The sequence below is a fragment of the Musca autumnalis genome, unplaced genomic scaffold (assembly GCF_047663935.1).
Source record: "Musca autumnalis isolate F117 unplaced genomic scaffold, ASM4766393v1 scaffold_5, whole genome shotgun sequence".
NCBI lineage: Eukaryota > Metazoa > Arthropoda > Insecta > Diptera > Muscidae > Musca > Musca autumnalis.
Genome location: NW_027412088.1, coordinates 34950861 through 34975899, shown reverse-complemented (window position 1 = coordinate 34975899; position 25039 = coordinate 34950861). Strand labels below are relative to the sequence as shown.

The 25039-nt window shown below is 39.9% G+C and overlaps 1 protein-coding gene across 2 annotated transcripts in view; it reads right to left on the bottom strand.

The window, feature by feature from the left end:
• Window positions 1–617: 617 nt before the first annotated feature.
• Window positions 618–25039, bottom strand: part of LOC141405064 (uncharacterized) — a 137933-nt gene continuing 113511 nt past the window's right edge. Inside the window, exons 2-4 of one of the 2 annotated variants that reach the window (XM_073989048.1) lie at window positions 20050–20181; window positions 11828–12262; window positions 618–1019 (exon numbers count right to left, since the gene is read on the bottom strand). In XM_073989048.1, the coding sequence (XP_073845149.1) occupies window positions 642–1019; window positions 11828–12262; window positions 20050–20181 (945 nt within the window). In that variant the 3' untranslated portion in view covers window positions 618–641. Of the gene's footprint in view, window positions 1020–11827; window positions 12263–20045; window positions 20182–25039 lie in introns of both variants that reach the window. The other variant, XM_073989049.1, reaches the window with a different exon arrangement.

Below are 25039 nucleotides of genomic sequence, written 5' to 3'. Positions count from 1 at the left end.
CTATTCTTGGGAACATTTTCTATGCAAGTATGTGTGTGTGAGATCTGCATGGTTTGGTTTTCCCTTTCCTTTCTTCCTTCAACTCTTTACTTTCTCCATTGAAAACATCAAATAAATACTTTTATATTTATTTGCAAACGTGTGAATTTCCAATTTAACACAATTCATTGAACAATTAATTTTTAATGTAAATAACAATTTTCCGTATTTTTTGCTCGCTTTTCCCTGCATTGGAAATGAACATCAGTGAAATGAGTAAAATTTGAGGAAGAAAGGAGCAAAGAAATATCTACTACATAAATAAATAATGAAGGAAATAGAGTGGGGGGAGAAAGGGAGAGAGAGGGAGAGAGAGAAAAACAAAGAAAAATTAAAATCAATTAAAATACGATTTAATTAAACTCTAATAATAACAAATGCTTCTTCTTTTCACCTCACATTCGAACAGCGTCATAGTCACTGATAGTAGGAAACCAGTAGCAGCAGCCACCTTGCAATAACAGCTGTTATCCTTAGAACTTTGAAGAATGTTTTCTCAGTCTTTTTTTTTTTTCTTCTTTGGGGAGAGAATATTTAGCCAAGCAGGTGGTGTTTGGCAGTTGGCTAACCACAGGCTGTTTTCTTTTTTTGGCTATTTTCTTTTAAATGCTTGCATTTGTTGCTGGAGGATTTTGTTGCTGTTGGTTGCCATTGCCAATTGTGCCGGTAATAGCCTTGCCATTGCTGCCACTGCTGCTGTCGACTTGGCGTATTCTTTTCAAGACCTCAATTTCACTTTTTGGCTGAGCATTTGCTGACTTTTGAATGCCATAATACATTGGTGATGGTGCTAAACTTGGTGTGGGCACTCCGAAGAATGGAAATGATGGCAGAGATGGTAACGAGGGGGAGTGTTGTTGCTGTTGAATTGGTTGTTGTTGCTGCTGCTGCTGTTGCTGTTGGAATGGCAATTTTATTTGATAACTGCCTGTTAAGCGTCCAACCAAATTATTGACTGCACGTAGCGTTGAAATGGGTATCTGCAAAGAAGAATAAGAAAATTGAAAATTAAAAGAAAACAGCCACGATTAAAAAGCTTTTGAATGTCTTTATGATTTTTAATTAAAAATTGGCAAATTCAATAAACATTAAAACAAGATAGTGTTGAAGAAGAAGAAAAGGATGAGGAGTAGGAGGAAAACGAAGAAAATTGTGTTGTGTTATTAAAACTTATTGAAAACGTCATGCCATTGCAATTAATACATAATTTAATAATAATATTAATAAAAATTAATTGGATTATTGTTGAAATAATGGCTTTTCTAATACAAGGGAGATGAGCACAAATAAGCAGGAATGGATCTAAGAATAAACCAATACTATTAAAATCAAGGAAGGGCAAAATTACAATAACGCGAAGGGAAAACAATTTTTGCCACGGGAATGTTGTAAATTAAACTATGTAATAAATTCATTATGGTTGGAAGGAGGCGACCCTGTGATATCCTTCACTAGCACAGCACTCCTGTTCAGGCGTAATCAACAGATCGTTTTAATAAGGCATTTGAAGAAGTTTTAATCTAACGCCTGATATAAGACTTTATTATTGGTAACAGAGAAAAAAGAAATAAGTAACAAATCGTTAGGTTCGGCAGCGTCGAACTATTTACACCCTCCACCATAAAATACAGTCGGAAGCATTACGGATAGTCGATTTTCCGAATATGGATGTCCCACTGTTTCTCATATATTTTTATACCCTCAGCATTTATGCTAACGAGGGTATACACTTTCATACGGACAAAATCTTACTTACTTACTTAGCTGGCCCATTACAGAACATTTGTTCTATAGGCCAAACTAAGAAGAGATTTCCATTCCTCTCTATTTGTTGCTTCGCACTATGGAATACCGCGCCTTTTCATCTCATCATCCACTTGTTTGCGCTATATATTCCTTGGTCTGCCAATTCTGCATGAACAGCCAAGCGGTCCGTATTTATACGCCTTTTTAGCGGGTTCATCATCGCTCATTCTTATGATATTGCCTAGCCAGCGCAATCGCTGCATCTCGATACGTTTAACAATATTGATGTCGTTGTATAGCAGATACAATTCGTGGTTCAAGCGACGTCGATGTTCACCGTCAACGCAGATTGGTCCGTAAATCTTTCGAAGAATTTTTCTCTCAAACACACCAAACACTGCCATGTCTGCTTGCGCAAGTACCCAGGCTTCGGAGCCATACATCAGCACGGGTAGTATCAGTGTTTTGTAGAGCGTTATTTTTGTTTGACGAGATGTGGCTTTGTTTTTAAACTGCTTACTTAAACCAAACCAAGCAACATCAAATTTACAACGTTGACAAAATTCCCCCTCAGTAATGCTGGCGACATTTCCTGAGTATTTCAGCCATGAAAAACTTCTCTACAAGTGGTGTCTTAGGACACGCCGTTCGGACTCGGCAATAAACAGTAGGTCCCATATCATTGAACCAATATGAATCGGCGTGCTCTCATTGGTATGAGAGAAGTCTCCCTTGTCCTTTCGGGGATGTTGTGGGAACATATGTATGTATGTACTTAAACCAAAGTAGCATCTGTTGGCCAATACAATTCTTCTTTTTGTTTCACAACTGATGTCGTTTGTTGTGTTTACGGAGGTGGCGAGGTAGACGAATTCTTTTATTACCTCAATATTATAGGAACCAACTTCCACAGTCGGTCCGAGCTCAATGGACGCATTGCGCGTCGACACCATCAACTTGGTCTTCTCACCGTTTACCGCCAGACCCACTTTAGCAGATTCTCCTTCGACCTTTATAAAGGTATCAGTTACTTCTTTTACTGATCGGCCCATGATGTCTATATCATCAGCATAAGCAAGTAACATGTGACTATTAGTGTGGATTGTGCCACTTCTTTTGAAGTTTGCCTATCGTATAACCTTTTCTAGCAGGATGTTGAAGAGGTCACACGAAAGGCTGTCTCCTTGTCTGAAACCTCTTTTGGTACCAAACTCTTCGGAGAGGTTCTTTCCTATTTTAACTGAGGACCTCGTGTCAGTTAAAGTTATTTTACAAAGCCGGATGAGCTTTGCGGGGATACCAAATTCAGACATGGCTTGGAATACCTTTGAACGCAGCGGGCTGTCGAAGGCTGCTTTATAATCGACAAAAAGGTGGTAGGTGTCGATCTGCATCTCATGGGTCTTCTCCAGGATTTGCCGCAGGGTAAATATCTGGTCAATGGTGGACTTGCCAGGTCTAAAGCCGCATTGGTATGGCCCAATTATCTCGTTGACCATAGGCTTTAGTCGTTCGCACAATATCCCTGACACGATCTTGTAGGCAATAGGGAGTAGACTTATGCCCCTATATTTAGAGCATATAGTCTTATCTCCCTTCTTGTGGACGGGGCACAGGATACTCAGGTTCCAATCGTCGGGTACTCGTTCTTCCTGCCAGCTGGTGTTAACTAGCTGATGAATACACCTTATCAGCGTGTCGCCTCCGGTTTTGAACAGCTCGGCTGGTAAGCCATCGGCCCCTGTTGCCTTATTATTCTTCAGCCGATTTATTGCTGTCTTTACCTCATCTTGGCTGGGCGGTATACATTCAATACCATCTTCTGGGATTGGGACTGTGGACTGCAGCGAAGACGACGAAGATCTTCGCTGCTATTGGATACCAAAAAAAGTGTTTTTTCCATATCCTGAGTACACTATCTGTATCAGTTACCAAATTACCTTGCTGGTCTCTGCATGAGGACGTGCCTGTACCAAACCCATCAGTTTGATGCTTCACTCTTTGCTAGAATTTTCGGACTTCATTCTGGCTCCTCTACATCTCGATTTTTTCACACTCCCGCTTTTCCATCTCTCTCCTTTTCCTGCGGAAAAGACGTTTCTCCTCTCCCCTTTTCTCGTGCGCTACGCGTTGCTACGGATTGTAAAGTAGCCCTATATGCCGAATTTTTCTCTTCGGTGGCAGCACGACACTCCTTATCATACCATGGATTCCTTGGTGGAGGTCTCTGGTATCCAAGTATGGATTTTGCGGCTGTTAGCATGGAGTGGGCAATGCTTTGCCATTGCGCTGATATGTTATCGGGATGAGGAGTACTTTGATTAAGCAATTGGGCTAGTTGAGTGGAATATGCTGTGGTTATCTGTTGTGATTGCAGCTTACCGATGTCTAACTTTCGTGTTGTGTCTGTTCGTACTTTCTTTGCTACGTTTAAGCGGGTGCGTACCTTTGCTGCAACAAGGTAGTGGTCCGAATCAATGTTTGCGCCTCGGAATGATCGTACATCTAAAACGTTCGATGAATGTCTTCCATCTATCACAACATGATCAATTTGGTTTCTTGTTTTCTGATATGGAGACAGCCAGGTGCCCTTATGAATATTGAGATGATTAAATATGGTACTGCTAACTAACATGTTTTTTGCAGCTGCAAAGTCTATCAGCCTCATACCATTGTCAGATGTTTCACTGTGGAGACTGAATTTTCCTACGGTTGGGCCAAAGATATTCTCCTTTCCAATTTTGGCATTAAAATCGCCTAGAATGATTTTAATATCATGGTCAGGGCAACGGTCATATGTTTCTTCTAAGCGCTCGTAAAATATATCTTTGGTCTGTTCGTCCTTTTCTTCAGTGGGAGCATGAGCGCAAATAAAGCTGATGTTGAAGAATTTATCTTTTATTCGAATTGCAGCAAGTCTTTCATTCACTGGGGTGAAGCTGGAGACCAGAAGTTTTAGTCTCCGACTAACTACGAATCCACAACCAAACTCATGCTTTACGCCATGGCAGCTATAATACAGTGCGTCACCTTTAGGTGTTGTTGTGACGCCTTTCCTAATCCATCGTATTTCCTGTATGGCAGTAATATCGATCTTGTACTTTTCAAGTATGTCTGCCAATGCGAAGACTGCACCTTCTCTATAAAGAGTGCGAACATTCCAGGTGCAGATTCGCAGACCATGGTCCTTAAAACGTTTGCGGGGTTCGTGAACTTTAGATGGGCTTGTTTTTCTTTTCTTTCGTTTTTTCATAGTAAGCTATTTTTTCTAGGGGAGGTTTACTAACCCGACGCCCAAACCCAAGTTTTTAACGTTCTTATGGGTGAACGCGCGGCACATGTTAGCTCACTACCTTTAACGGGTGTTAAAGGCAGTTCCCCATGTGGCACCACGGGGAGGTCAGTGTCCACTTGAGATGAAAGAGGGACCAAGATAAATCCTGGGCTTTGCCATGTTAAAACCGGTCAGGACCGTTGCTTGGTATCTTCCATCCCCTACGTCACCCACGGACAAAATCTGCCTCATCGAAATAATGGTTTTATACACCAAGTATGTTTGGACGAAATCCGTTTCAGACAATGTCCGCCTGTCTGGCTGGCTGGAGCGCACGATAACTCTCGAACGGATCAACCGATGTGGTCCAAAAATTTGGCTTTGGTACTATTTGGTCCACACTTACTTTACGTTCGGGCGGAAGTACCCACCACAACAGTTCAAAACTTTACGCTAAAATGGTGCGCACGATAACTCTCAAAGGCAGTAAACGATGTGGTCTATACTGTGAAATGATATTTCTACGAGACATAGATGAGGTTATAATAATATGTACTGTATATCGTCGGTGACATGCTTAAGTGTTCCATGCGACATATTTTACTTTTTGAGATATAGGTGGTTTCTAGGGTTTTCGCGTATGCTCTTTCAGAATTTTTTGTCGGCATTTTCCTATCTGCTCTAGTTTTCGAGATATATACTTTACGATGGGGAAGCATACTTTTTTCACAGGTGTAAAATTAATATTTTAATAACCTAAAATTTTAACAACACTTTTAAAAAATCAAATTTTAAATTCTCGATTTAGAAGTTTTCAATTTATTGAGACAGAGATGCAAAAATTGTTTGTCAATTTGTTCCATGTGGTATACAATATTTCACACTTGTGTCATAAGTGTGGATTAGGAAAAATCGACAAAAATTCTTTTTTTTAAAAATCGTATAAAACTTGTATGTTCCTCTAAATTTTTGCAAAGATATTCTATATAATATTATTAATAACTCAGGTCAAAAATAAAAATATTTTTTAAGTCATCTTCACGCAGTTGTGACGCAAACATTAAATTTAATTATCTCAAAACGGGAACCTCCCACACAAAATTCCGGAAAAGTGCAGTTAAGGACCTCCTCTCGAATCGTTTTGATTTTTCTTGCAACAGATTACACTCAAGGCTCCTTTTATGATGGTACAAGTTTTTTGAGTGGCAAGTCCGTACATCTTGAGAAAATGACCCGAAAGCTTTAAAAAATCCTACGATCTCGAACCGAATACTGCATTGGTCCACACTTTGCATACCGTAATATTTCTTCGAATAGGAGATACAATTCGAAGGTGGTGCTTATAGTCCACTCCTTCCGGTCCTTCCTCACAAAAGTTTCAAATTATTTGCTTAAATAGTACGCGCAATATCTGATAAACGGACAAACCGATTTGGTCCAAACTTTGGATCTCGAAATACTGTGTCCAAACTTAGTTTATGTGGGCCTCATCGGTCCACTCCATGTGGTACCACCCACACAAATGTTCAGCATTTGTGTTTAAGTGATCGAGGATCCTTTGGGAATTTTTACTGAACGTAGTCCTATTGTCGCTGTTTACTGATATAATGGTTCAAAGGTCTAAATTATATGGTGACGAACTGGTGGGCACGATATCCACCGAGCAGAATGACTCCCAAAACAAAGATGCACTTCTAAAATGTACTATGTGGGTCCACTACTTTAGGTACCTCCTTTTAAAACCCCCTAAATACATAAGTTTTTTTCGTTTTATTTCATGTCTACAATTATATTATTATGCCTAACTTGGTTCCTAAAATGTATATAAAAATGTCTTCAGTCCGTCGGGCTTACATGAAAGTGTGGATCTATGCTGAAAACGTTTGGTGGAGAAGTTTTGTGACCCCTGGAAACCTTAAATGTCAAAATAAAGTTAATTCGGACAACAAATGTAGCGAAACACTTCGAAATACCTAAAATCTGTAGGTACCGTTATATAGGGGATATTTCGCCGACTGGGAACCTTAAGTTACAGGTAGTTCGGGGGCTAACACAATAACTGAGAACCTCAAATGCCAGCACGTTTGGGTAAAAGTGTAGCTAAAATCCTCGGAATGCCGATAATCTGAAGGTACCGTTATATAGTGGCTATACCAAAAGATGGATCTACGTCAACAACTTTTGGTGGAAAAGTTTTTTAACCACTTGGAATCTTCAGTCTAAGGTAGTACGTTTAAAAAATGTAGATAAAACCCTCAAAATACCGAAAATCGGCATGCACCGTTATATGGGGGCTATACTAAAACATGGACCTATATATAACATTTTTTGTGGAAAAGAACCTCAAATGTCAAATTACAGCAATTTTGGGTAAGAGAAGTAGCTAAAATCCTCAAAATCCCGAAAATAGGGGGGTTACCATTATATGAGGACTATATCAAAACATAGACCTATGTTGACGATTTTAGGTGGAGAAGTTTGTGGGCCTCGCGTCTTACACCGTAACCCTAAGCCCAGTAGTGAAATTCTGCAACTCATATTTTGAATTACCGTGTAGACGTTGTTGTAATCTCCGCTTTTAGTTGTTTCCGTTTTTCACCTTCCCTTTTTCATATGTTTTCGAAATTTGTTATGCCTTAAGGCTCTCTACTTTTAGCGGTAATTGAATACACCTCTCCCTTATCTTATTGGCGTATGTGCCCCATATATACTTTCGATTTATGAACACAAAAACATAATTGTTTAGGTGAAGGCTCCTGGTCAATCCAGTCCATAGAAAGTGACCTCGTGGGATTGCAAGAGGACCATTGCTGCACCTTGTCTGATAAATGACATGTCCTGGTAATCCATTATTTCAGCGTCTCCGTAAACAGACCATACGAATTCATATTCTCTGAACCATGGAAAAGCGGATTTGCAAGGATTTAGAGAATTTATCAGTCGCCGCTTAAGAACTTCGGGTAGTGAGAGATTTTTCCGGGACATAAATAAGACCAACTTTCCGAGCAAAGGTGACAGGACTAACAGATAAGCGCGATGAACTTCATCCATCGAACTTCATCCTTAGATAACTTACTCCTGAAGCAATTCAACATTGGTTCCGGATTAAGTTAATTGTGGGCAACGGTTAAATCACTTGTAGAACGGCTGTTACTTTCAACGGCTTTGTAGTAGTAGATCTATAGAGCACCCCAAAAGTGATATGCGAAGAGGAGTGTGAAACGTCGTATAAGAGCCCTCGCAGCCGACGAGGTACCACCATACGATCTGACAACGGCCCTCGACGACATGCCAAGCTGTCAAAGATGTCATAATTTTCATTCCATTTATTTCTGACATTCAGTCGTCATTAAACAATTTAGGTATTTTGGCGCCAAAACCTGATCTGTTGATATTATATATTTTTTTAAAAATGGAAAATACGGATAATTGTTTGCAAATTAAGATTATTATTAAAAAATGTTAATATAATATTAGATGTGGTCAATAATTTGTTGTGTCAGTAAGTGATGTTTTTTAATGTAGTCTGTGGTATCGTCCATGTGTTCTTTGAAGTAGAACTTTCGGTATCGGGGCGAATTATCGTAAATATATATAACAGTTTTTGAAACGAAATTTTGCGTACACTTGAGAATTAAAAAAAAATATAAATTTCCAAAAAATAAATATAAATGTCCAAATTTTAACATAATTGGACAAAATTTGCGTGTTTGGTCCATCAATTACTTGAAATCGGCCAAACATATGTATGAGAGCTATATCTATATATGAACCGATATCAACCAAATTTGGTAGATTCGTTTCCTGCGATTTTTTGCCTCAAAAACCTGACTTTAGCTCCACGGTGCTCCCATCCGGCAGAGATATCGTAATTTGTGCGGATGATTGTACGATATTGGACTCGGATTCTATTATGGATGATAATGTAATAGGTTAAATGTCTATATAGTGGACTTAGAGCAGTTGTTCTATCTTTCTGAGGAATATGAAAATATCTGGCATTAATTCCAGTGCCATATGACACTTAAATGAGGCTCCCCTTAAATATATTGGTCGATGGTGACCTGATTCCGATCACTAACAACCCCAAGATATTGGGTGTAACGCTTTAGAGAATGTTTAATTTGTCTGCGCAAGCTACAGTAATTTGCGACAAGATCAGATATAGGAATATGTTTCTCAAGTCACTGGCCGACGGAACTTGGGGTGCAGACAAAGAAACCTTGTTGACTTTCCAATAAGCTATAGGACGATCTGTAGTATGCTACGCGGCGCCAGTGTTCCATGCAAATGTTAGTGCTGCGCAGTGGAAGAATATTCAAATCTGCCAGAAAGACAGCCTCAGGACTGCAACAGGTTGCCCCCCTCATGACACCAGGGGACCGTCTTCATGAAGAGTCGAATGTTTTACCGGTACGTCAACACTGCATCGAGTATCTCCGTCACGATTTAGAGGACACGCTTCCCCCACTCTGGCACGTCGGGATATCTTCATGATCTGGAGAGAGAGGTTAAAGGTACAAACGATAAGCTCTAAATCAAATTTCAGGTGGAAAGTTTTGCAACCTCAGCGAAGACTAACTACCAAATGTCAGTCATTTCGGTGGGATATTGAGGACTCAACCTTCAAAAGATCGAAAATCGGGAGGTACCGTTCTATGGAGGGGTATATGAACGCATGGACCGATACCGATAAATTTCAGGTGGAACGTTTTATACCCTCAACAAAGACTAACTACCAAACTTTAGTCATTTCGGTGGGGTATTAAGGACACAAGCTTCAATAGACGGAAAATCGGGAGGTACGGTCCTATGGGGGCTATATGAAGACGTGGACCTATACCGACAATTTTCAGGTGGAAAGTTTTTAACTACCAAAGAAGGTTAACTATCAAAATTCAGTCATTTCGGCGGGATATTGAGGGCACAACCTTCAAAATACGGAAAATCGGGAGGTACCGTTCTATCGGGACTATATTAACGCATGGACCTATCCCTAAAAATTTCAAGTGGAAAGTTTTGCACCAAGACGAACTACCAAATTTCAGACATATTGGTGGGATATTGAGGACACAACCTTCAAAATACCGAAAATCGGGAGGTACCTTCTATGGGGCTATATCGACACCTCCAAATAATAGTATGCTAAGTCTAAAAAGTGAGTTTTGCAGGAGAAGCTCTCAAAGTGTGGAAATTTTTTTGAATTTCAGTACTATGCTAAGTCAATATTTGTTTATAACTTCTGTTCGGATTGACCGATCATTACCAAAATTGGACAGAATTTAAGTTAAAGGTCGTTCGACACCTCCAAATAATAGTTTGCTAATTCTGAACAGTGAGTTTTGCAGGACAAACTCTAAAAGTTTGGAAATTTCTTTGACCTTCAGTACTATGCTAAGTATATATTTGTTTATAACTTCTGTTCGGATTGTCCGATTATTACCAAAATTTGACAGAATTTAAGTTAAAGGACGCTAAATATAAAAATGTGAAGAACTTTAAAAAACATGCTAAGTCGACTTAGCATACTATTGTTTGGAGGCGTCGATATGAAGACCGTCAAATTTCAGGTGGAAAGTTTTATACCCCCAACGAAGGCTAAATATAAAATTTCAGCCATTTCGGTGGTATATAGATTATACAAACTTCAAGATATCGAAAATCGGAAGGTACCGTTCTATGAAGACGTGGACCTATACCGACAAATTTCTGCTGGAAAGTTTTGCACCCCCAACGCAGACTAACTACCAAATTTCAGTCATTTCGGTGTTATAATGAGGCTAAAACCTTCAAAATACCGAAAATCAAATTATAGTGGTTTCGGTGGGATATTGAGGACACAACCTTTAAAATAGCGGAAATCGGGATGTACCATTCTATGGGGGCTATATGAAGACATGGACCTATACCTACAAATTTTAAGTGGAAAGTTTTGCACCACTAACGAAGACTTAATACCAAATTTCAGACATATTGGTGGGATATTGAGGACACAACCTTCAAAGTACAGAAAACCGGGAAGTACCGTTCTATGGAGACGTGGACCTATACCGAAAAATTTCAGGTGGAACATGGCTATATCGACTTAGAATTTTACCCTGATCAACAATATGTATACTTTATAGGGTCTTCGACGAATAATTCGATGTGTTACAAACGGAATGACAAAGTTAATTATACCCTCCATATTATGGTGGAGGGTATACAAAGTGAGCCAAATTATATTGAAATCGGTTTAAATTTTGATATATGTAGGTCCAATGCATATTTTTTCGCCCAATGTCATGATTTGACGCACCAAACACACTATACTATGTCTACCTAATCTTGATTAGATTTTGGAAATGTGAGATAAGTTCGTCTAGAAAAAAAAAATTAAGCAATTATATTGAAATCGTGGTGGTGAAGGTTATCATATAGTCGGCCACACCCGACTTTGATCCTTTCTTTACTTATTAAATTATTAATTTCGTTCGAATTCGCTACTTCAATGAGGTAACTACCATTCCGTCATGAGAATGTCCCATTTTCCCCAATATAATCTCAATACTCCTCGTCAATAATTTATAATGATGCCTGTCCGATGAATCGAGCTCAAGATCTTCTGTGTGCAATGATATCAAATATATATAAGATATCAAAGATGCGTAAGATATCAAAACCAGTTGTACCAAGTACCTCAGGCTACTTTATAGTTTAACTAAATTGACTATATCTAGTACTAATTCTAAATTTTAATATAATAATTTTCAATTTTTTTTTACTTACATCAAAAATGCTATCGATTATGGGGCGAATCATGCCACCCACAGTTCGAACTCCCTCCTGGATTGGTCCAACACCAATATTTGCATTACTTTGTGGATATCCACTGGCATAGTTTCCATTGTAATTGTTGTTGTTGTTGATGTTACTGCTATAACCATTATTGTTGTTAGCCATATTATCGTTGTTGTTGTTGCTGTTGCTATTGCCATTTGCATTAAATAAGCCACTAAACATATTACTAAAGAAATTATTGTTATTGTTGTTGTTCTTGTTGCTACTGCCAGCATTAGCACCATTGCCATTATTGTCGTAATTGTTGTATTGATTGTTGGCGTTGTTGTAATACGACGGGTTTCGCTGCCCGTACTGTCCATATTCCTGACCAGGATACTGGAGTAGATTCTGTACTCTTATCATCGGTTGTGTTGACAATGACTGCAATTAGAAATGACATGAAAAGTGAAAAATACAAGTACAACAACAACGATGACGACAACAATGAGTGAAGAATGAATGAATTAGCAAAACAAAAGCAATAACATAATTATTTAGAGAACAAAAACAATGCAGGAAAAAAAGAAAAATAATTACAGATTCAATTGATGTGATGGGCCATTAGCGGTCAATGCTATAATTACCCATCAGTGGTGGTGTGGTGGCTGTTTGTTGTCGGTTTGGCTGATGATGATTATGGTGGTGGTGACGATGGTGGTGGTGACGATGATCTTGTTGCCTTTCGTTGATTTTGATGACGATTCTGTTGATGCTGCCAAATGAATGAATTTATTTTTATCGATTCCCATTTTGAACTGAAACTTTGATGGCTAAGTGTTGCTGCTGCACCGACAACATGCCTGACATCACCATTAACACCAATCAATTGTCCATGAAATGAGAAATGCTAACAATGTGCCAACACTATTTAACCGGAAGGGGTGGGAGGTATTGTACAAATTGTTATTTTTGTTGTAATAAAATTTGTTTTTAGAAGGAATTCAGACTAATTAGTGTCTTTAAATGTAATTAATTTTGAAACACATTCAATTTACGGGGGAGAAGAGATAAGATACACTAAAAGGATTGAGACAAGAATAAGAATGTAAATTGCAGCAATTGAAAGGATAGTTTTACTTAAGAGATAGCAAAAATGACAAATAACAGATAAAGTGTTTTGATAACACTGTGCAACAGCCAGTGTGAGGTGCGGAAATTTTTTAATGGGGGTGATAGTATTCGGTTAGTAGATCAAAACCCCAAAAGGGTTTTGGGTTCTCAGGCCAAACTTTTTTAGAGCCTTTGTTATGTATAACCTTAAGTAATGGCAATGGGTCCCCAGTATTATGCGCTGTACTGAGCAATATTAAAGATAAAGGTTTGGAAATTGACAGATACCTTTGGATAACATATCAAGCCATTGGTACAAAAAATGTCCGCTCGTAATTGTGAGGTACGTTTATATGGAAGGATTTTTACTCCAAAAGAAAGCGAATTAGAAATTTTCAGCCAGATCGATTGGAAATGTGCCAAGGCCCTCAAAATAGGTAAACTTAGGAGGTATCTTTATATGGGCGCTAATCTGAAACATGGACCTACATTGAAAATTTTTTCCGAAAAGGCGCTTTTCCCCTGGGAAACGAAGATGCCAAATTAGAGCCTAATCAATTGATTAGAAAATGTACCCAATACCTTCGAAATAGCTTAAATCAGGGGGTACCTATATAGGAAGGCTATACCAAAACCTTCACCTATATATGTAGATGATTTTTGCATAGGGAGTTTCTACTTACTATGAATACTCAAAAAACCAATATTTGGTGAAATTGGTTGGAAAATAGGGTAAAGGGTATACCCTTATATGGGAGCTATACAAAAAAGGGCCATATTTTGTACTAATTACTCTATATGTAGTCCTTGCGTCTCTATCAAATTTTAAAGCTTTGCCTTTAATCTTGCGAAGTACAGCACTAAATATTGGGGTCCCGATGCTTAGAGATTCTCATATAATAGTGTCTCTAAATTGTCTCTAAAATATGTAAAAAAGTATCAGTCGGCTTTGCCGACAGAGATATACCCTCAGCCGGTGTGGATGGAAATACTTTTTTTTTCCAAAAAACTTATTATTTAGGGGGATTTTCAAAATTTTGGGCGTATGAACCGACAAAAGTATGGATAGCATTATAGATCCAAAATTTGCGGAGATATCGATAGAGAGACATTCTTTATCACACTAGCCTACGAAAAACATAATATCGTTTAAACAGGGTCACTAGGAAAACCTTTGATCAAAATGTACAAAGGATCCTCAAACACACCCTTAACCACGCAAAAATTTTGAACATTTGTGTGGGTGGTACCACAAGGATTGGACAGATAGGGCCCAAATTTGAACATAAACTAAGTTTCGACAATATTTAGAGATCCAACGTTTGGACCAAATCGGTTGCTACGTCTATGAGAAATCACGCGTAGGATTTTAGCGAATATTTTTGAACTTTTCGGTGGGAGGTACCGCAAGGAGTGGACCTATAAGCACCACCTTCGAATTTCATCTAATATTCGAAGGAATATTACGATATCCAAAGTGTGGACGAACGCCGTATTCGGTTCGAGCTCTCCAGCCACTACATATGGTGCCGTAACGGTTTTTTACAACTTTCGGGCTGTTTTCTAAATAAGTATGGACTTGCCCTTGAAAAAACGTTTACTGTCGTAATTGAGGCAGCGAATGCAAGTTGTTTCAACAAAAATCAAAGTGATTCGAGAGCAGGTCTTAAAGTGAATTTATCCAATAAGTTGTGTGGGAGGTACCCGAAGGAGTACCATATTCGAACCTGACCTATATCTGGTAGATATATTAGGATGTGTAAAGTATGGACCGAATCGGTCTCTCCCATCAAGAGTTATCGTGCGCACAATTTTTCCGAACATTTTTGAACTTTTGTGGGGGAGGTACCTGAAGAGTGGAGCGATGTGGCTTATCTTCGAACTTAAACTAAGTTTGAGCAAAATATTACGAAGGCCACATTTTGGACCGAATCGGCAGATCCGTTCGAGAGTTATCTTGCGCTCCAACCACTCCACACGGTGTCATAGGGTTTTTGTACCTTTTATGCTATTTTCTCAGGAAGTATGGACTTGCCCCTGATGAAACTTATATCGTCGTATGGGGCGCAGTAAATACTAGTTGCTACAACAAAAATCAAAGCGATTCGAGAGCAGGTCCTAAACTGAACTTTTTCGAAATTTTGTGTGAGAGGTACACGAAGGAGTGAACCGATTGAGTCCAAATTGGAACATCATCTAAGTCTGGTAGAAATTTCACGATGTGCAAAGTATGGACCAAATCGGTTAATTCCTTCAATAGTTATCGTGCGCACAAATTTTCCGAACATTTCCGAACTTTTGTGGGGGAGGTATCGGACGGAGTGGACCGATGTAACCCATCTTCGAACTTAAACTAAGTTTGGACAAAATATTACGAAAGCCAAATTTTGGACCTAATCGGTTGATCCGTTCGAGAGTTATCGTGCGCTCCAGCCAGCCAGACAGACAGATGGACGGACATGGCTAAATCAACTCCAAATTGTCTGAAACACATTTCGTCCAGAGATACTTATTTTGATGAGGCACATTTTGCCCGTATGAAACCCTCGTTAGCATAAATGCTGACGGTATAAAAAGTTTGACCTGAAAATCGACACCCTTTTAGATTATGATTTACTAACCGAATACTTTCACCTTCACATAGAGTTTCTCAATATTTATATGGGAGTTGAACGTGGCCTTTATAGATGACCAGACAGAGTTGTTATAGACCATCAGAAGGGAGTCTTTCTAGATGACCAGGAGGTAGTTTTACAGATAACCAGTAGTAGTTTTACAGATAACTTTGTTCATGAACAGAAGGGAATCTTTATAAACGATCTGAAGGGGGGTCTTTATATGGGAGCTGAAGGGAGTCTTTCCAGATGATCAGAATGAAGTCATACACGACCAGAAGGAAGTCTTTATGGGCGACAAGAGGGGAGTCTCTATAAACTATCAGAAATACCCGAAGGCAGTCTAGATGACAAACGTAGTCTATATTCATGAACAGAGGGGAGTCTTTGTAGACGATCACTAGATGGTTTTTATAAAGAAACGGATGGAGTTTTTATAGACCAGCAAAAGTGAGGCTTTACAGGTGACCATAATGAAGTCTTCATAGAAGACCGGAAAACAGCAAGACGACAAAAAGGGAGTCGTTTTAAAATATCATAAGGACCAGAATGGTGTCCTTATGGACCACCCGAAGGGAGTTTTTGTAGACGACCAGAAGGTAGTTTTTATAGATAATCATCAGTGGGAGTCTTTATTCATGAACAGAGGGAAGTCTTTGTACGGATCTGAAGGGGGTCTTTATAGAGAAACGGAGGGAGTTATTATGGACCACCAGAAGGGAGTCGTTACAGGTGACCAGAATGGTGTCTTTATAAACGACCAGAACGGAGTTTTCATGAACTACTAACAGAAGGACCAGAAGGGAGTCTTTACGGGCCATCCAAAGGGAGTCTTTCTATACGACCAGAAGGTAGTCTTTATAAATGATCAAAGTGATTGTTTATTTATGAACAGAGGAAGTCTTTGTAGGCGATTTGAAGGCGGTGACCATAAGGAGTCCTTATGAAATTTTTATAGAAGACCAGAAAGGAGTCTTTATAAACTTTCAGAAGGACCAGAATGGAATATTTATGGATCGCCTGAAGGTAGTGTTTCTTAACGACCGGAAGGTAGTCGTTATACATAGTTTGTAGACGATCTAAAGGGGTCTTTATAGAGAAACGGAAGGAGTTGCACTGAATGGAGCCTTTATAGAAAACAAGAAGGGAACACTTATAAATCATCAGAAGGACCAGGATGAAGTCTTTATGGAACACTCGAAGTGAGTATTCTTTAACGACCAGAAGGCAGTCGTTATACATGACCAAAGGGAGTCTTCAATAATGAACAGAGGGTAGTCTTTGTAGACGATCTGAAGGGGATATTTATAGAGAAACCGAAGGAAAGAGTTGCTATAAACCCCCAGAAGGGAGTCTTTACAGGGGATAAGAATGGAATCTTTATAGAAGACCAGAAGAAAGTCTTTATAAACTATCAGAAGGACCAGAATGGAGTCTTTACGGACCACCTGAAGGAAGTCTTTCTTAACGCCTAGCAGGTAGTCGTTATACATGACCAAAAGAAAGCCTTTATTCGTGAACAGAGGGGAGTTTTTGTAGAAGGGGGTCTTTACAGGTGACTAGAAGGGAGTCTTTATAGACGACCAGAAGTGGGTCTTTATGGACGACAACAAAGTTTAGATGGAAGGGCAACCGCCCGGTGCTAGGGGTCTTTGTAGTCGATCTGAAGGGGGTCTTTATATAGAAACGGAGGGAGTTATTATGGACCACCAGAAGGGAGTCGTTACAGGTGACCAGAATGGAGTATTTATAGACGACCAGAACAGAGTCTCCATGATCTACTAACAGAAGAACCAGAAGGGAGTCTTTACGGGCCATCCGAAGGGAGTCTTTCTATACGACCAGAAGGTAGTCTTTGTAAATGATCAAAGTGAGTGTTTATTTATGAACAGAGGAGAGTCTTTGTAGACGATCTGAAGGGGGTCCTTATAGAGAAACCGAAGGAAAGAGTTGCTATAGACCACCAGAAGGGAGTCTTTACAGGGGATCAGAATGGAATCTTTATAGAAGACCTGAAGAGAGTCTTTATAAACTATCAGAAGAACTAGAATGGAGTCTTTACGGACCACCTGAAGGAAGTCTTTCTTAACGCCTAGAAGGTAGTCGTTATACATGACCAAAGGAAGTCTTTATTCGTGAACAGAGGGGAGTTTTTGTAGAAGGGAGTCTTTACAGGTGACTAGAAGGGAGTCTTTATAGACGACCAGAAGTGGGTCTTTGGACGACAACAATGGTCAGATGGAAGGGCAATCGCCCGGTGCTATGGGTATTTGTAGATCTGAAGGGGGTGTTTATAGAGGAACGGATGGAGTTATTATGGACCACCAGAAGGGAGTCGTTACAGGTGACCAGAATGGAGTCTTTATAGACGACCAGAACGGAGTCTTCATGAACTACTAACAGAAGGACCAGAAGGGAGTCTTTACGGGACATCCGAAGAGAGTCTTTCTATACGACCAGAAGGTAGTCTTTATAAATGATCAAAGTGAGTGTTTATTATGAACAGAGGAGAGTCTTTGTAGACAATCTGAAGGGGGTCCTTATAGAGAAACCGAAGGAAAGAGTTGTTATAAACCACCAGAAGGGAGTCTTTACAGGGGATCAGAATGGAATCTTTATAGAAGACCAGAAGGGTCTTTATAAACTATCAGAAGGACCAGAATGGAGTCTTTACGGACAACCTGAAGGGACTCTTTATTAACGCCTAGAAGGTAGTCGTTATACATGACCAAAGGAAGTCTTTATTCGTGAACAGAGGGGAGTTTTTATAGAAGAGGGTTTTTATAGAGCAACGGAGGGAGTCTTTACAGGTAACTAGAAGGGAGGCTTTATAGACGACCAGATGTGGGTCTTTATGGACGACAACAAAGGTCAGATGGAAGGACAATCGCCCGGTGCTAGGGGTCTTTAATGATTATCATTTGCTTTGGCATTCCGTCCCAGTGGAAACCAGTGGAAAGCTGATTGGCAAGGGTTCAGAGAATGTTCCAATCACCGCTTCAGAGAACTGTCCATTCCCTGAGATTCCTTAGATAGGGCTACGAGGGGTGTCCTACGCCGAGGAGGTACCACCACAATTTACGTTGGGCGATATTGTAGACGTCATCCAAAACGCGAAATCATCCAAAGCGTTGGGCCCACACTGAATATAAATGGTAATGCTAAAGCAACTGGGTGAACTCGGAGTTGAGTATTCTACAATTGCCTTCAACCTATCGTTAGCCATACATATTGTACCAGAAGCCAGGAAAGTCGGCAGGTTGATCCCACTACTGAAGCCAGGCCAGTAGCAGAGATTGTAGAGGCACAACTCCTCCCACCGTGAGAAGCTGTTTTCCAGTTGCCGAACATCAACGTGGATTCAGAGGACTGAGACAGAACAGCCGTTCGACCGAACAATCATGATAACCCTTGACCTATTTAAGTCCTTCGATACCGTCAACCATGCCGAGCTATTCGATGATATAGAGAAGACTACCCTCCAGCCGTGTCAAGCTATTCGAGGATATAGAGAAGACTACCAATGTGGGGTGATATCTCCGGAGCTGTTTAACCTCTACCTTTTTGAAATTCCACGCCCTCCAGACTGCAAAGAAATCGCCATGTATGGGTATGATAATTGTGGACATACATATTTTCACGTTCTGGAATAGCCGCCGATTTCAGGTATTTTGACGTTTTTGGCTACTTTTTCAGACCGAATTAGCTTTAATTTGGAATTTAAGTTTCGAAGTGGTTAGAGAAAAACATCTCCTATTACGACGTTGCAAGTTTTTTCATGGGCAAGTCCATACTTCCTGGCATAATGACCCGAAAGGTGTGAAAGCGCGGTAACTTTCGAACGGATAAACCTATGATCGACCCGTCCGAACTTAACGCCGTTATTACTTGTTATTTCTTTCCTCATCTCCTTCATTGAAGCCATTCAATTAAAGCTATTCACCTCTATAAAGGAGATTTTTCCATAGTGGTCCTTGAATCAACAATTCTTTAAAGAGCATTGTAAGTATTGACTTTAATAAATCCATCTAAATCTCATATGTACATACATACATATTTAACTACATTCGTATATCATAAATCATAAATGTCTTTATGTTTGTAATACCAACACCAACATGCATCAACCACACCACCATTCATCTTCATTTCAAGTGCAATAAACAAATATTTACACGAGTCATGCAGCACCAGGCAACAACAGCATTCATGGGCGAACTATGTTGTGAGTTTTTTTTTTGCATTCTCATAGTTCGATTTGTTGGCAGACCGACCGACTAAAAGCAAAAGAGTGAGTGATTAAGCTAGAATGAAATGGCATCTAGTCAGCCTGACCGACAATGGTTGTGCAGCAACCACATCAATGGCACCAAAAAGCCAAAGTAAACCAAATAACAAATACCGAACAGCAAAAAAAAAAACAAAAAATCAAATGAAAATGCTACAACTAACAACAGAACTATACTACAAAAACAAATAACGACACAACATTTACTTACTTACGTCGTTTACCATGACCGCATCATGGCGTTGGCCCCTCGTATAACCAGTGACACGTGTAAATTCTGTGACCAGATGCGAGAAGACCACCAATAAAACAAACCAAACAAACCGATCCATGGCGGTAATAATTATCTGTAAAACAGGAAGAAAAGAATAAAGAATAAATCAAAAGAGGGAATTTGTGGTGGTGTCATGTCGGGCAGACAGAGAAAAACTAAGGCAAACTAACAAAGTAAACAAATTTGTAAAACAAAACCTTTTAGTGGGAAAATTGGCTCAAGAGCATTGACGAGACTTGTTAGCTTTTAAAATAGTACACAATGGAAATTTGATAAAGAAAATACAAAAATTAAAGCAAAATTTAAATAAAACAAAAATATTAAAGTTTAATATTTCTATATTACTAATTTCGAATATCACTTCAATAATATTCGAGTTTTAAAGAATATATGCAAGGACCATAATAGATATTAGTACCACCGTAGGTCAGTGGAAAGCATGCCCACCTTACGTACTGAGTGCTAGAGTTCGAGACCCAGGCCAATCATAACCCGATAACACACAAAGGGAGTGACCACGTTGGTCCAAACTTTTTTGGAACATAATATTTCTTCGAAGTGGGATTATATTGATTCATGCCTCCCCAAATAATTCCCTTAAATGTTCAAAAACGATGTAATTTTTGTCGGCCTATTCCATGACACGGTAACTATCTAAAGGCAATCCCAGTAATCCAAATGCAGCGTGTTCTTTGACACCGGATTGATCCGAAACCACACAACACCATGTTCTGGTCACCAGCTGCGACTTCAGTGTATACATGTTTGTATTTGTCTCGTCTTTCTGTGTTGGGAGCAGCATACTTGCTCCGGTTTCTTTTGCTCCCTACCGGAACAGAGGAAACTCCAGGGCGAATAAGAATGGACCAATCCGCATCAATCACAATCAAACATCGGTGAGATGCAATCCGAACAGCAGCTGCACACTCAGCACTTAACTCCAGCCGTTGTTGTTGCAATTTCTGAAAATACATTCTTGTTGCAACGTTGTGGGGAAGGATAGCACCAGAAGTGGAGGAGCATTAGCTTTCCTACTGCACCAGTCCGTTCAATAGAGACCTATCACGCTGGAGCCTAGCTCTAATGGCCCGTACATGAAATGTATGGTTGTAGCTGTCATGTGTGAAACTGCCGAGGTAGTTGCTGAACGTATACATCCGCGCCTATAAATAGCTGTATTCCAGTTTATAGGCCTAACATTAACCCGCTTTTGTAAAGACACAACCTTCTGATATTGGTGGACTTTAATGCTCATCATGAGTTGTGGCATTCGGTCCTCGGAAATAAGGACCGCTGGCGGAGCAGATTGATAACTACGTTTTGCACAGTCAGTGAGGACGTCCCTATAACAATTTGCGGAGAGTGTCACAGTTTTCCAGATTAACCATCGTGTCATGTGATCTGACAAATAACTTCACCTGGCAAGCCTTCCTTTCTCTTGGATCAGACCATCTCACCATATTTGTTTCCATTAGCAGACCGCCCGAATACATCACTTCTGGATGTCGCACTTTCATCAATCATGGGAATGCTCATTGGCCTTATTTCAGAGAGTTCACTAATAACCGGTTCAGAGATCTGCCCAACCCCTCTGATAATCGGGTAGCAGAAAGGATGTTCCAAGACATCATCACTGCTGTAGGCGCCCCCCATATACCCGCTGGTTCAATACTCAAAGTTTGACAAAATTTCCCAGCAGAGGCGACGAGATTTCCTAATGACTCAGCACAGTCAGGGAACTAACATTGAAAGTAAACATGTTCATCGGTGAGCATAAGCGGAACAAGTGGCTAAATCATCTGAAGTTGGAATTAGTGAGTTGTCAGCAAGAGTTAAGTAACTCTCGAAACCTAGGAGGAAGATAGGATCTTAGATCGAAGAGGAGAGTACTACAACGCATTATACCTTTTCCAGCCGAGGAGGAACCACCGCAATTTACAACGGATGTTGTTGCAAATGTCATCAGGAACGCTAAATCATCCAAAGCCTAGGGCCCTGATGGAATCTACATGCCAATGCTGCAACAGTTATATGAGCCGGGAATTAAATATCTCACCAAAGTTCTCAAGCTCTTGCTAGCCACCCACACCTTTCCCGAATTCTGTGAAAACGGGCATGTTGGCCCCGGTACTGAAGGCAGACAAGAATGGAAGCAAAGGTGAATCGTACAGACCGATTTTGCTTTTGTCGCCGGTTGCAAGGACTTTTGACGCCGAACGGATCGGCCGAATCGTTCCAAAATTTTGCTTTCGAATCCCTTTGATTTTTTTTGTAACAACTTGTATTCGCTTTCCCTATTAAGACAGTACATGCCCCTTCTGCGGCAAGTCCTTACTTCTTGAGATAATGGCCCAACAGCTCCAAAAATGGCTGCCGCAAGCAACTAAACTGGGTAGTACGTAAGATAAACCTCGGAGGGAGAAACTAATTTGGTCCAAACGTTGTAGATCGTATTTTAAATAAGTCAGAAGAATTATGTGTTACTTCTTTTCCGAGGCTGAGGGTATATCTCTGTCGACCAAGCTGACCGTTGCTAATTAATTGCAATGGACTCCGAGTTAAGATCGGGGAAATTGTGGATTTTATGATTCGGAAGAATATCATGGTCGCGGCGGTCATGGAATCAAGCTCAACAAAAACTGTGATATCTCCGGACGGTACTGATTGCGTGATCTTAGCGTCAGGTACCTACCCTGACGTAATTTGTGAAAGCCTGAACTCCTATTTGACTGATCTAAACACCTTCTTTCTTCTTCTAAATCTACTGCCCTCTGCACACTACTCGTACATGATGGTCGATGGAGATTCTAAGGGTCACATTAGACAACAAGTCACTTATCGGTAGCACTTGAGGTGAAGATAAAGAAACCTTTTTGACTAAATATAACTATCGTGTTATATTTAGTTAAAAAGGTTTCTTTAACTGCACCTTCGGGTACCTCCCACACAAAATTTCGGAAAAGTGCATTTTAAGACCTTCTACCGAATCGTTTTGATTTTTGTTGTAGCAGCTTATATTCGCTGCCCTCATTACGGCGGTACAAGTTTTTTTTCAAGTTCAAGCAAGTCCATACTTCCTGAGAAAATGGCACGATAAACCGATTCGGTCCAAAATTTTGGCAGTCATAATATATTGCGCAAACCTAAATCAAATTCTGAGATGGGCCATATCGGTCCAATCCTTTAGATACCTCCCCCACAAAAGTTCGAAACATTTCGCTAAAAGGGTGCGCACGATAACTCTCGAAGGTAGTAACCGATATGGTCCATATTTCGCACATCGTAATATTTCTACGAGACATAGATCCGGTTTGAATATGGATTATATATGTCAACTCCTACGAGTACCTCTCACACAAAATTTCGAAAAAGTGCAGTTTAGGACCTACCTCTAATCGTTCTGATTTTTCTTGCAACAGCTTGCACTCAAGGCCCTCATTACGATGGTAGAAGTTTATTCAGTGGCAAGTCCATACTTCCTGAGAAAATGACTCGAAAACTTAAAAAAATCCCTACGACCAGCTGGTGAGCACGACAACTCCCGAACCGAATACTGCGTTGGTTGACACTTTGCACATCGTAATATTTCTTCGAATATTATAAGATGGTGCCTACAGGTTCACTCCTTCCGGTACCTAACCCACAAATGTTCGAAAACATTCGCTAAAATATTAAGCGCAATATCTCATAAACGGAGCATCAGGTTTAGTCCAAACGTTGGATATCGAAATATTTTGTCCAAACTTAGTTAATATTCAAAAGTGGGCCCTTTCGGTCCACTCCTTGAGGTACCACTCGTACAAATGTTTTTGTGCTGTTAAGAGTCTCTTCGAGGATCCTTTGGAAATTTTTACCGAAGGTACTAATAATAGCCCTGTTTACAGCGATATGATGTTTTTCGTGGACAAGCCCATGTTTCCTGATATAATGGTTCAAAAGCTCTAAATTATATGGTGACCTACTGAAATGACTGGTGTGCGCGATATCTTTCGAGAGGAATGACTCCCAAAATTAGACAAACTTCCAAAATGGACTATGTTGTTGTAGTTGTAGCAGCATTTTAACCTACGTAGAAGCATAACTTTTATGCTGGGTTGGCAGCCGCTGGCCGAAACACTATGGTTCCTGGTCTATCCGGTACGAAAGAACCCGCTTCATATGTCAGTCCATTCCTTTACGTACCTTCCCAGCCAAACTATTGAGATTTTATCCTAAGATTTTTGAGATTTATCCTATCATTGTCGTAAATACATATTTTTTTGGGAAAAGGAGTTTCAATTCACACTGGCTGAGGGTATACCCCTGTCGGTACCTCCCGATTTTTGGTATTTTAAAATGTTAGCCACATTATCTAAACGGAATTACTGACATTTGTTATTTAGTCTTCATTAGGGCTGCAAAACTTCCCCACGGAAATTTGTCACTATACGAGTAGGTCTACGTTTTGATATAGCCCTCGAACAACCGTACCTTCCGATTTTCGGTTTTAACCCCACTATCCTACACAAATGGGTAAAATATCGGTATACAGTTCTTGTATGGGTCCACGCTTTCATATAGCCCCCACAGAAGGTACTCCCGATTTTCAGTATTTTTAGATTCTTTTGCTAAATTTTTTGACATTAGAGGTTCCCAGTGGTCACGAAATTTATCCACCAAAAATCGTCAACATAGTTCCATGTTTTTGTTTAACCCTCATATTACGGTACCTTCCGATCTTCCGTATTTTGAGAATTTACTTAATTAGATGGCTTTTATACTAAATAGAACGTCTTGTTCCATAAGCGGAAATACCCATGTTTCAGATCCATACATAAGTGCGGGTAGTGTCTGTGTCTGGTAGAGTGTAAGTTTTGTTCGACGAGAGGTGGTTTACTTTAAAACTGTTTACTTAGACCAAAGTAACATCTGTTAGCCAATATTATTATTCT